General features: G+C 38.6%; 1 protein-coding gene across 2 annotated transcripts in view; it reads left to right on the plus strand.

The window, feature by feature from the left end:
* The first annotated feature begins 1,008 nt into the window (after positions 1–1,008).
* si:dkeyp-118h9.7 (sacsin) overlaps positions 1,009–12,792 on the plus strand; it is a 37,326-nt gene continuing 25,542 nt past the window's right edge. The window contains exons 1-4 of one of the 2 annotated variants that reach the window (XM_056754562.1): positions 1,009–1,119; positions 10,759–10,825; positions 11,093–11,180; positions 11,510–11,621. In XM_056754562.1, coding sequence (XP_056610540.1) covers positions 10,791–10,825; positions 11,093–11,180; positions 11,510–11,621 — 235 coding nt within the window. In that variant the 5' untranslated portion in view covers positions 1,009–1,119; positions 10,759–10,790. Of the gene's footprint in view, positions 1,120–10,409; positions 10,594–10,758; positions 10,826–11,092; positions 11,181–11,509; positions 11,622–12,792 lie in introns of those variants that run through there. The other variant, XM_056754563.1, reaches the window with a different exon arrangement.

Below are 12,792 nucleotides of genomic sequence, written 5' to 3' on the forward strand. Positions count from 1 at the left end.
AGGCCTAGCCGGTCCTGATTGCTAACAACTTGCTACAGATGTTTTCAGGGACATTATAAACGTCATCAAAGTCTCACAGATAGTAATAATGCCTTATGTACACAATCCCCCCCACAATGAGGAGAGTTATCCGTATGATAATCATTTTCAAACATGCATAAATATATTTTTGAGTTTTCAGGATTATAAGTAATGATAGATTTGCCACTTCAAGTTGATTCTTCTGTCCTTGCGGTTTAAAGAGGAGGAGCTAAAACACAACCAAGACAGCGCAGATTACATTGGATGCGTTCGACTTCATGCAGCGCTGCGCACACCGATCGGCCTATGACGTCACAGTATCGCGAGAGCATACATCTCTACATGCTTTCGAATAACCAGTAGTAAAATCACATGGCAGGGGTGACAAACAAAAGAACTCTGTTGTTATTAAAATATAAAACGTCTAACGACACGAACATGACCTAAAACTATACACGTCACCATGGTAATTATAGATTCAACCAAATTACTTTAGATACTTGAGTTTTACTACGATAAAAAAGAAACACATATAAAGTAACATTTCTAATACAGTTACGCATTTGGCGGAGGTTTATCCAAAGCGACTCACATTGTGTTGTTGAACCAGTGCTCTTTGCGTTATTATAGCGCCATGCTCTAACCACACAAAGGTTTTAAATATTATATTATATATATATGTTATTAAAGTGAATAAGATATCAAGTTTTTATGTTTATTTCTGTTCAGTCAGTAGTGTAATAAAGAGTGAAAATAATTTGTGTATGTGTGTGTTGCAAGTTATTCACGAACGCAAATATTATTTATTTCATTTCTATTAATCTTGAACCGTTCAAACACATTTGAAGCATGTAAGCTTCATTACTCCTGTGTGTGTGTGTGTGTGTGTGTGTGTGTGTGTGTGTGTGTGTGTGTGTGTGTGTGTGTGTGTGTAATATGTACACAACTATGACAAGGAATCCAGGAAGGATGCGGCTGAGTTTCGTTTGGCTTCAGCTCAACTCTTTCTATGGAATAGAAACCTAACACATTTATGTGTCACGTCTCGATGCTTTGATTCATTCAGTCCATCAGAAGCATCACGAGCGCACACTGAAGGTAAGAGAAACACGACAAACATCTACATTGTAATGTTAAACTGACTTTCTTGGTGATCATTAGAACATTAGTTCTTATGTTTCACCTTTCGAGAATAGCGTATTTATTAAGTGTGTTTTTTAAGAAAGCTGCTTAGTAATGTTATAATGCAATTTAAATGGCCCTCAAAAAACAAAAAGAGGCAAATTTTCTTGAACCGACACAATGATATTAAAGCAGCGCATCGTCTTCGGTTCGGACGCTGAGCACAAACTAGTGATGGCAGGTTCGCGAACGAATCGTCGATTCTTTTCAGTGTCGATCCGGCTCGCCAAATCGGACTGAACCGTTCCAAACGGTTCGCGTCTCCACTGAGCACATGATCATAAATTACTTGTATTACTCATTTTTTACACTCAGTACTGAACTGAAGTGGGTGAAGAAGAACTAGTGAGCACGAGCAGCTGATGCTGTATACACAGGACCGATGATACTGCACAGGGCCGGCCCTGGCCAATTTGCTGCCCTAGGCAAGATTTCACCTGGTGCCCCAGGAATTTTGTTATTAAACTTACACAGAAACAAACTGCACAGCTTTGTCTTGTTTTTCTTTATTTTGAAAATATTTTGGAAACACACACACAACGTATTATAGATACAATATAAATATGTTTATATTATGTTAGTGCAGAAAAAACTATATTACAGAAACATTGCTTTCCTTTGCTTTCCTTGCCTTTCTTACAGCATATGTAACATTCCAGAAATTATAAATAAGAGTGCTGCACAAAAAATAAATAACTATATACAAACTTGAATGAACTATGCAAATGTATAGCAAATGTTCTACAGTCTTACTCGCCTTGCCTTTCTAGCAGCAAAGTCATCTATGATATCATCATAAGACAGCTGTTGTGAGACTACATGATTTATGCTAATGACTGAAAGTCCACTGAGACGTTCTTGAGCCATTGTAGATCTCAGGTAGTTTTTAATCAGTTTGAGCTTAGAGAAGCTCCTTTCAGCAGCAGCGACTGTCACAGGTAGAGTGGCAAAGATTCTCAGAGCGACCCACATATTGGGGAAAATTTCCATCAGCTTCTTCTCGTGCAGGAAAGTCAGGAGCTCAATGTTTGTCATATTTTTTGATGGCAGATGTGGAAAGTTTTGCATTTCTAATACAAGTTCTCTGCCATGAATGTCTGGCTGTCCATCATGGCTTAAAGCTGTGCTCAGGGTTTGACAGTGCTCTAACAACTCATCTTAGAACTCTGCAGAACTCATTTAAATAAAGATTTATATGTCACTACTTTCTACTCAAGGACCTCGACAGAATTGTAGTGGAGTAAAAAGTACGATATTTGTCTTTCAAATGTAGTGAAGTTAAAGTAAAACATCTCCTGAAAAAATAATCCCAGCCGGCACATGACCGACCTTCAACGTTGAAATATGGTTGAAATAATGACAGTTGTCGTTTCAACGTTGAAACAACGTTGATATAACGTTTAATGCTAAATGGTTGAAAACCAACCAGTACATGACTGACCTTCAACGTTGAAATATGGTTGAAATAATGACAGTTGTTGTTTCAACGTTGAAACAACGTTGATATAACGTTTAATGCTAAATGGTTGAAAACCAACCGGTACATTACCAACCTTCAACGTTGAAATATGGTTGAAATAATGACAGCTGTTGTTTCAATTTTGATTGAAATGCTAAATGGTTGAAAAAGGGTAATAAAAACACTTATTAATCAACTTTTTTTTTTTTACAAGATTCATATGTTGTATCAATTAATGTATGCACAGAATAAATAATTTCTGCCTTTTAAATTATTAAGATCATTATTATTATTATTTATTATCCATTTACATTTTTATCATGAACCTTCTGGTATAAATATTATCAACAGCAATAAAAGATTGCGCTGCTTTACCACACTGAAACAATTCCTATTGGTTATTTAACCTTATTTGCTTTGATTATGATTGGTTAATCTGTCTGTCATTCATGAAACTGGCCAATGAAACTGTGCGCGCCATTTTATGTTTGAAAATATGACCGTTATCCTGACCGTCTTTCTGATCGAGGACGTCATTTGAAGCGAGACTGGTCTGGCCAAGGCAAGAGCACGATAGAAAGTGGTCTGCGAGGGCGCGGGTTCAAAAGGTAAGTCTGATTTCACAAATATACGCAAGGTCATGAGTTAAACGCATTATGTCAGTTCTTGCAAAATTGTAAATGCACAGTTTGTTGAATGAATTTACTAACTCGATATTCACAGGGAATGCTTTTCCACATTTGTGTCGCGGAGGGCTAACGTTACTTTTACAGATGTCGATTGAGGCCTAACGTTACTCGTGCCGCTTCAGTGTCGTTATGTGCTTTTGCGGTTGCTACGTCGATTTTAAGGGATAAGACATTATACGTGTGCACACAGATACAAAATTTCAGGAAAAAAAGTGTAAGGTTACATAATCTAAATTTTCCGTTTGTCGTCGTCATTACTGTCCATTCACGGTAATATCGCGAGATTGGAAGCGAGACTGGCCAAAGGAAAGAGCATGAAAGAGATGGGCGATATGGAAAACAATCCAATCGAGTTTATTTTATTTTATGTGTTAAATATGATTCACAATATTATCACGATTCTTTTTCATGTTAGTTTTACTGTTTTGCAAGTTGTCTAAGCAAATAATAGTAACGTTGTAAAGTAACTTTGACATCCTTAAAAGCTTTTCCATAAATTTATAGCAATTTTGTTGATCTTGGCTGTTTTGATTTTTCCCTTTAGATGCAGTCGTCAATGCACACAACCCAACCAGTACAAAAGTAATGAAGACCATGTCCAAATATTTAAAATATGCACCAGAGAGGATGGGTGGTGGTGGCCGTAAGAAGACTCTTCCTTGAAGACACTTTTTTTCCTTCTTCTGTTTTAATGACTGTTGCTAGTAAAATGTTAAGTTCTACGAAAGACTTCTTGTTCTACAAACTTTCCTTACTTTTACTTGGATTCTTTTTCACTTAATTGTTGAGATTTTAGAATGTTACGAAATGAGTACATATGTTGGTCACGAAATGAGTACATATGTTTGTTATTATTTATATATAGGCTATTGTGTATATTTGCAGTGTGTATGAAATTAGAATTAAAAGCTTTTTCCCTCTGTATTCTGATATCATTAAACCCTTAAGAAAGTGCTTTGTTGTTGAATGAGAATTATTTTCAATAAATTATGTGAAAGTGTGAATGTAGAATATAGATGTATATTTAAATTCTAAGATAATTATTTTTCCATTTGGTGTAATTGTTCAAAACTTTTTCTTTAGAAAATGAAGCATCTCATCCCTGCACTGCAGATTAATGAACATCTAATTGTTAGAAAGAGAATTTTTTTTTTATGCCGTCCAATTGCAAATCATGTACAGCAAGTTTTATTAGTTGCTGAAAACACTGTGTACCGAAAATCATAGTTTAAAACTCAGTGTTGACGTTTAAGCAAAATTACAGGTACGCCGGTGAAACAGGGTTACAATATCAACGTTGATTCAATTTGCAAAATCGAAAGGTGATTCAACGTCGACAGAAGACCATAACCCGAAAGGCAAGAGTGAAACGACGTCGCGATTTCAACGGTGAATCAACGTTGTTTCTTCCGCGGTGAAACGACGTCACAATATCAACGTTGATCCGTTTTGCAAAATCGAAAGGTAATTCACCGTTGATTCAACCATGGTACCTGACGTTGTTTCAACGGTGAATCAACGTTGAAATGCCGGCTGGGATGGTCCGTGTACGTTTTATTCATTTGATATCCTATATTAAATAAATTAATGGAAACTGAAAGATGACTCGTTTTTTCATTTTTCGTTTAGTTCAACAAACGAAAAATTAGATTTCGCCCCGATTTTTCATTTTTCGTTTGTCGTTTAAAAAACGGATTTCGGACTCAATATGGGATTCGTACATGTGGGCGGTGCTGTAACGCCCCTTTCACCCAATTGGTCAAATCGCTCACCATCCTGTACGGCCTTAATTCTGCCAGGCAGAATAAGAGTCACCTCTAGTCCTTCATTTTTAAGTTATTGCAAGTATGTCGGCGCGAACCACTGCTTATTGTTAACAGTGCGTGATATTTAAGCAGACATATCTGTTGCAATGTACGACATTTAAGAGATGCAGTATGCTGAATACCAGGGGTCTCCAACCCTGCTCCTGGTGAGCTACTCTCCTTAAGATTTCAGCTCTAACCCCAATCAAACACACCTGGGTTGCTTGATAATTACAGAAAGGTGTGCTGAAGCAGGGTTGGAGCTGCAATTTGCAGGACGGTAGTTCACCAGGTCCAGGGTTGAAGATCCCTCTGTATACAGTAATTTATGATGATTTATGATGATATAGTATCTTTCCAACAAAAGTCACCCATTACAATAAACACTTAAAAGACACAGACAGTCAAGAATAAGAAATGTGACCTCTTCAAAGTACTACAGAAGGTCTCTGCTGACACGCAGACATAGAAAACATACATGTGTAATAGCATAAGTAAAAATGTTAACAAAGATCCTTTTTCACGGGGCATTGCGGGTGTTTGACAGAGTTGCATCAGTCCAGCTACTCACTGCCTGCTGCATGCATTTCGTCAATTCAGCAATTTATGTTCCTCAATTATAAAAAAAAAATATCTGGACACTATTCCCATCACTTGTCTACCCCTTGTTTACTGTCTTATTCCTTTGGTCTTGTTATTTGTCCGCTGTTGAATGTGTTTATGGTGTTGTGCTTTTTCCTATGTCTCTGTGGATTAAATTATACCAGTTTGGAGTATCTGCTTGTCTTGAGTGTTTGCTTCACAAACCGTGACATCTGTATGTAAGTGTCTCTGTCGACACCTAGGGTACTTTACAGACTCGACTTTCACCTGAAAATTTAGATGTGCTGGTTTTTCTCAACAAAAACTAATCTGCTTTCTAAATGGGTTTTTCATTCGGTCTGCATGAGTTTATTCAGAAATTGTTACAAAATCTAAACGATAAAACTAATATTGTACTGATGGGAGAGTCTACCCGCTACGCAAAGTCTTTTTCAGCACATCCCAAAGATTCTCAATAGGGTCAAGGTGTGGGCTCTGTGGTGGCCAATGAGTGAAAATGATGTATATGTTTCCTTAACCACTCTTTCACAATTTGAGCCCGATGAATCCTGCCATTGTCATGTTGAAATCTGCCCGTGCCATCAGGAAGGAAAGAACCCATTGATGGCATAACTTGATCATTCAGTCAACTGACCTCATTCTCTGGGCACATAACGTTGTTGAACCTAGACCTCAGATCCAATGGGAGGCTCTTACCTATTTTCTTAGTTGAATTCATGCTGTTGTTGACTGTTTTTGAACGGGCAGTGTATATAACTCTGCTTTATAATTGGGTTTCTCATTCGGTCTGCATGAGCTGGTTCAGAAATTGTTACAAAACCAAAATGATAGAACTATATATTTACATTAACATTTAGTCATTTAGTAGACGCTTTTATCCAAAGAGTATTACAGAGAGGTCAGGGAGCAATAAGCGACATGTCAAACAGGAGCAATCAGACAATAGGTACTGATACAAATAAGCCAAAGATAATTTAGATAATATCTACAGTACACATGGATGTCCAGTTCACAGCATATCTTCAATACTGTAAGACAACAGAAGCCCTAGTTTAGGCACAACACGGTTAGCATATCTATAAATCTGGTCACCTACAGATAGTCATTCCACCACCAAACACACACACACACACACACACACACACACACACACACACACACACACAGACACACACACACACACTTCTCCCTCAAACATTTGCAAAACATAGTGATATGTAGATTCTCACAATTAGATAAAGCTGTTATTTTAAACTGGAAACAAAGAGTCAATGCCTAAACTAAAAACTAAAACAAAAGACAAATGCTAAAACTATTGTTAATCATACATACAGTGAGGGAAATAATTATTTGATCCCCTGCTGATTTAAGTTTGCCTGCTTACAAAGAAATGAAGGGTCCATCATTTTCATGGTAGGTTTATTTAAACTGATAGAGACAGAATATCAACAACAAAAAATCAGGGGGAAATGTTATATAAAGGTTATAAATTGATTTTCATTTCAGTCAGTGAAATAAGAATTTGATCCCCAAGCAAAACATAACTTGTTCTTTGTTGAGAAACCCTTGTTGGCCAGCACAGAGGTCAGACATTTCTGATAGTTGGTCACCAGGTTTGAACATGTGTCAGGATATATTTGAGTCCACTCCTCTGTCAATCTAGATAAGATAAGATTCAACCGATTCGTCAGGTATGGTGACCCATACCCGAAATGTGACCTGTGCTTTTAACCCATCCAGTGATTAGTGAGCACACACACAGCAAGTGGTGAACACACGTACACCCGAAGCAGTGGGCAGCCATCACTGCAGCGCCCGGGGAGCATGTAGGGATAGGTGCCTTGTTCAAGGGCACCGCAATCGTTACCCGCCGGCCGTGAGGATCGAACCGGCAACCTTCTGATAACGAGTCCGACTCTCTAACCATTAGGCCACGATTTATATCTTTAAGGTTTCTTGGCTGTCGCTCAGTAAATTGTAGTTTTAACCTCCTTCACAGATTTTCTATAGGACTAGGGTCTAGAGACTGGCTAGGACATTTAATGTGCGTCTCCTTAAGCCACTCTTTGGTTGACCATAGTGGTGGAGAGGTTGAAATGGGAGATACAGATTCTGTTGGCAGGCCTCTCTTATATACATAAGATGATTTAGGAGTACTGTCTTAAAGTGACAGGACTAATCTGTCGGCCATGTAGGCACATAACCAATCTTTGGGGCCAGAATTCTTGCTTGTTGGTAGGGGATCAAATATTTATTTCACTGACTGAAATGCAAATCAATTTATAACCTTTATTTCCACTGATTTTTTGGTTGATTTTCAGGTTCTATCAGTTAAAATAAACCAAAACATTATAGGTCCTGCATTTATTTGTAAGCAGGCAAACTTACAATATCAGTGTTGGGATCAAATAATTATTGGGGAGAAGAATATTGATTGAATTTTTTATTTTTGGAATATAAATGATGGGGCAATTACGGTTAGTAGTAGTCATAATGGCCTAATGGTTAGAGAGTTGGACTTACATTTACATTTAGTCATTTGGCAGACGCTTTTATCCAAAGCGACTTACAGTGCACTTATTACAGGGACAATCCCCCTGGAGCAACATGGAGTAAAGTGTCTTGCTCAAGGACACACTGGTGGCTGCTGGGATCGAACCAGCAACCTTTTGATTACCAGTTCAGTGGTTTAACCCACTAGAGCACCATCTCCTTGTGACTTGTGACCAGAAGGTTGCCGGTTCGATCCTCAGGCCCGGCGGGTAACGATTGCGGTGCCCTTGAACAAGGCACCTAACCCTACATGCTCCCCGGGCGCTGCAGTGATATCGGCCCACTGCTCCGGGTGTACGTGTGTTCATCACTTGCTGTGTGTGTGCTCACTAATCACTGGATGGGTAAAAAGCAGAGGTCACATTTCGGGTATGGGTCACCATACCTGACGAATCGGTCACTTTCACTTTCATGGCGTGAACTATTTCTCCTTAAACATGAATCGATGAATGTTCCCAATCATCATTACAGAATGCTGTTTTAAGTTCAGCAATGTTCATAAACTTGTACTATAAAATTGTCGCTGTTGAAAGAAAATTATTTGTGATAAATTGACTTAAATTTCTAAAACATTTCAGGTCACATTTAGTTTGGTTACATGTGATGTTGTGAGAATAAAATAATTTTTTGCAGAATTAAATTTTGTGTTTTACAAACTAACATACACATCTGCATGCAGGCTCCCAACTGTGCAGATTCATGATGTTCCTTATGTGTGATGTTTGTTCTCAGAAATACAGCTACAACATATTCATACTTTATCTGTATGGAGAGTGGATAAATTAGATTGAAAGAGGCTGACACCCCCTCTTGTGGACAGCATTAAGAATTATGGTCATCATGGAATTTTTGGAGTTTGATCTAAATGATCTGTATCAAAGTTCGTGATATAGAGCCTATTCATCCACTTTTTTATAACAATAAACATTAAAATAAGTGAAAATTGGCCCAACTTGCATCAGGAGTAGACTTTGAACTTGAGCTAGCGCATAAAGAGAGAGCGCATTTAGGCCACGCCCACACCGGGGAAACAATCCAACCCACTTTCTATTGCGGGAAAATGCATCCTTGTCATTTCTGATTTATAACAAAAAACATAACAATGCCTAAACTGCTGTGAGACAAGGTGCACAGAAAACAAGAGAAAGTCCAGTGAGCACGTCCCTCTTAACCTAGCGGGTCTAAGATATGCGAGGCTGTCTGGTGGTTGAAGTAAACATATTTTAAAGTGCAAACACTTGTCAGTATCGCACTCGTACAGACTCTTAATCTGATGGGTAGAATTAAGTCCGTACAGGATGGTGAGCGATTTGACCAATTGGGTGAAAGGGGCGTTACAGCACCGCCCACATGTACGAATCCCATATTGAGTCCGAAATCCGTTTTTTGAACGACAAACGAAAAATCGGGGCGAAATCTAATTTTTCGTTTGTTGAACTAAACGAAAAATGAAAAAACGAGTCATCTTTCAGTTTCCATTAATTTATTTAATATAGGATATCAAATGAATAAAACGTACACGGACCAATAATACATATAACATTACTAATTTAGCCAATTCAAATAAAAATACCATAAAATACTGCACAAGTTCGACTAACTATGTCATAAACTAATTCAAATTAGCGAACTTTACAGGCATCGTTGAACTAACTTAATGCAACATAGATAAACTAATCATTACCTACCTCTGTCTTTTTCGCGTTTTTCTTCCTCTTCTCTTCTTTTTTTTCTTCCCTGGGCACCAGATGGCTTCGGTCTTTTTGACATAATGACAACTTATCAGTGTCAGTGAATTCGGCCATCTGTCACTCACAATCACACACAGGTAACGGATGTTTGTTTTGTTTTTCAGCAGGGCGGGGGCGGGGGAGATTGATGCGTCACTCAGTCGGACCGGGGGGATCGGGATTCGGGAAAGCAATGTTGTAGTTTTGTCTTTATCGGACGATCGCTTTTTTTAATCCATAATATTTAAGTAGTATTGGTAATAAAAAAATTAAAATATATTCATAAAAATAAAATAATAATTTGCCTATTCCGCCCAGGGCCGACCCTGATACTGCACATGGGTGTCATTTCTAAAGCGAATAAAAAGCTTTCAGTCAGATATTTCCACAAACATCAGATATGTGATACTATAAAAGACATTGGACATATGTTTAGGACTTTATAACTGCCTGACTGTATGTACATTACGTTAACATCCGTTCCGGTGCTGATGATGATTTGTTAACCGACAGAAGTGATTTCTACACTTTCCGCTGACTGTTGCGCCACGGTGAGTGACGTCATAGCGTCAGGTCGAAAACGAATTGTTAACTCGGTCTTTTGAACCGGTTCATTGAAACGAACTATCCGAAAGACCCAAATGAATTAATGTAATCAATCAGTTGGTGAGATCTGAACTGGTTCATATCGTGAAGTTAACAGTGTTTCTGCTCAGTTTCTTTAGTACACCGACTGTAAAGAACAACAATGAGTTCAGAATCGAGGCTCAAGAAGAAAAAAAAGTGAGTGAATGTTTTGATTATTTTACTTAAAGCTCACAATAAATATTTGATTTAAAATGAAGTGTCTCTAAAAATATTGACAAGTAATATTTCAATGAGACACAAATTAAAAGAAAAAAATGACTGCTAGTCCAATATATTTACAGATAATTGTTAACATGCCAACAGTAGGATTAAATAAACACATTGTTAATACATCAAGAACCTTCCTTTTAATTTGTATGCGTTTTGTGTACTTTGTGGTAACTCTCACATTGTTTAATATAGGAATAAATTTGGTGCAACATCGCCGCCATTTATTGATTATCTGAAAGAGATTTTAAGAAGGTATCCGGACGGGGGACAAATACTAAAGGTATGTCGATCGGATTGAAATAATCACTTTTATTTGATTTCTACTGCATTTAATAGCTTTCCTGTAGCTCAGTGGTAATTTGTGGCTTTGATCCCAGGGGATTGCACATTCACCTATGTACAACTGTATAGGACGTTGCGATGTAAGTCGCTTTGGATAGAAGCATCTGCCAAATGCATAAATGTAAATGTAATAACTCGTAGAAAACATGCTATGACACGTTTGAGGATAAAGTATCTCCAGCTGTTTCACAGTTTTTTTCGTTGTCTGTTTGAGGTTTGCATCTTTCTTCTACATCTAATGGTTATAATTGTGGTGTAATATCTCAGGAGCTGATCCAGAATGCAGATGACGCAGGAGCTTCTTCTGTAGTGTTCGTTCATGATGAGAGACATTATGGGACTCAGAGCCTGTGGAGTGAAGAGCTCAGAAAGTATCAGGGTATGAAATAACATGTCAATCTTTTAGAAACCAAAATATCCATGTGCCACTGATATCTGACATATGTACTGCCAACCTGATCTCCCACAAATTCATAACTATTAAACTAGAAAACGTATGACGATCAGAAAAAATGTATACTGAAGCCCATCCCCTAACCCCGCCCCTAAAACTAAAGCCCAATTAATAAGGAAGGCAAATGACAATCTCTTTAAATGCAAATGAGCTTCTGCTCCCCTCCCCGGATGCAAAATAAGATGTAGAGGGGTCACACATGTGCTTTGGAAATCTGTAACGCCCTATCCAATCAAAACCACACTAACTGCAATAGAAATCACCTTAACGCCTTGTTCATAAATATGAATTAAACTGAGAAGTTTACAGACATAAAAACGGATATAGGCAAAAACATGCATTCAGAGTACTTGTATATGTCAGACAGTTATGTAAAGATCAGTAACCAGGTGTTACCTTTCTGTCGGTCTCTCGACGTTGTGTCAAACAGACAGATGGTGTTCGCCCTTGAGAACCAATCCCTTTGACTTGTTTTAAAAAAGGCCAATGAAATTGCAGAATTAAATTTGCTTGCCAGACTCCACCCCTGTATATCCGGGTATAAAGGAAGACGGCGTGCTGCATTCTGCATTTGTTCTTCGCAGCCTTCACACATGATCGACTTTAAGCCTTCAACTCTACGCCGAATTACTGCTGGATTCTCATGACGTTATGCAGCGGACCGGCCCTTCCTGCGACAACTTCCCCTGGGCGTCACAGCATTTCCAGAAGTGTTAGATTTTCTTTCTCTAAAAGAGAAAATTTCTCCAGTGTGGCATGTCCCGCTACCCTCATGGGTGCAATACACTCATCGATGAGTGGCTGCCTCAAGTGTTGGGTTTCCAGCACGCTGTGGAAGCCACTGTGGATACGTTCTGTGTCACCGCGGGCGGTTCATGATTCAGACGTCGCGCAACGGGACTCATCCACCACCTCGTATGCATCCCGTTCCGTGACAGCAGTTGCTACGAGCAGAGAGGGTGATGTGAGGATACTGTGAGCGCTAAACCGTCAGTCACTGGCTTGCGGACCATTCGCACCTTGTCTCGTCTTACCGTTCCCCAAGAGATGGTCCCACCGTCTCGTTCCTAAATCACGTATCGGAAATGGTGCTAAT

Source organism: Triplophysa dalaica, chromosome 8 (assembly GCF_015846415.1).
Source record: "Triplophysa dalaica isolate WHDGS20190420 chromosome 8, ASM1584641v1, whole genome shotgun sequence".
Taxonomy (NCBI): domain Eukaryota; kingdom Metazoa; phylum Chordata; class Actinopteri; order Cypriniformes; family Nemacheilidae; genus Triplophysa; species Triplophysa dalaica.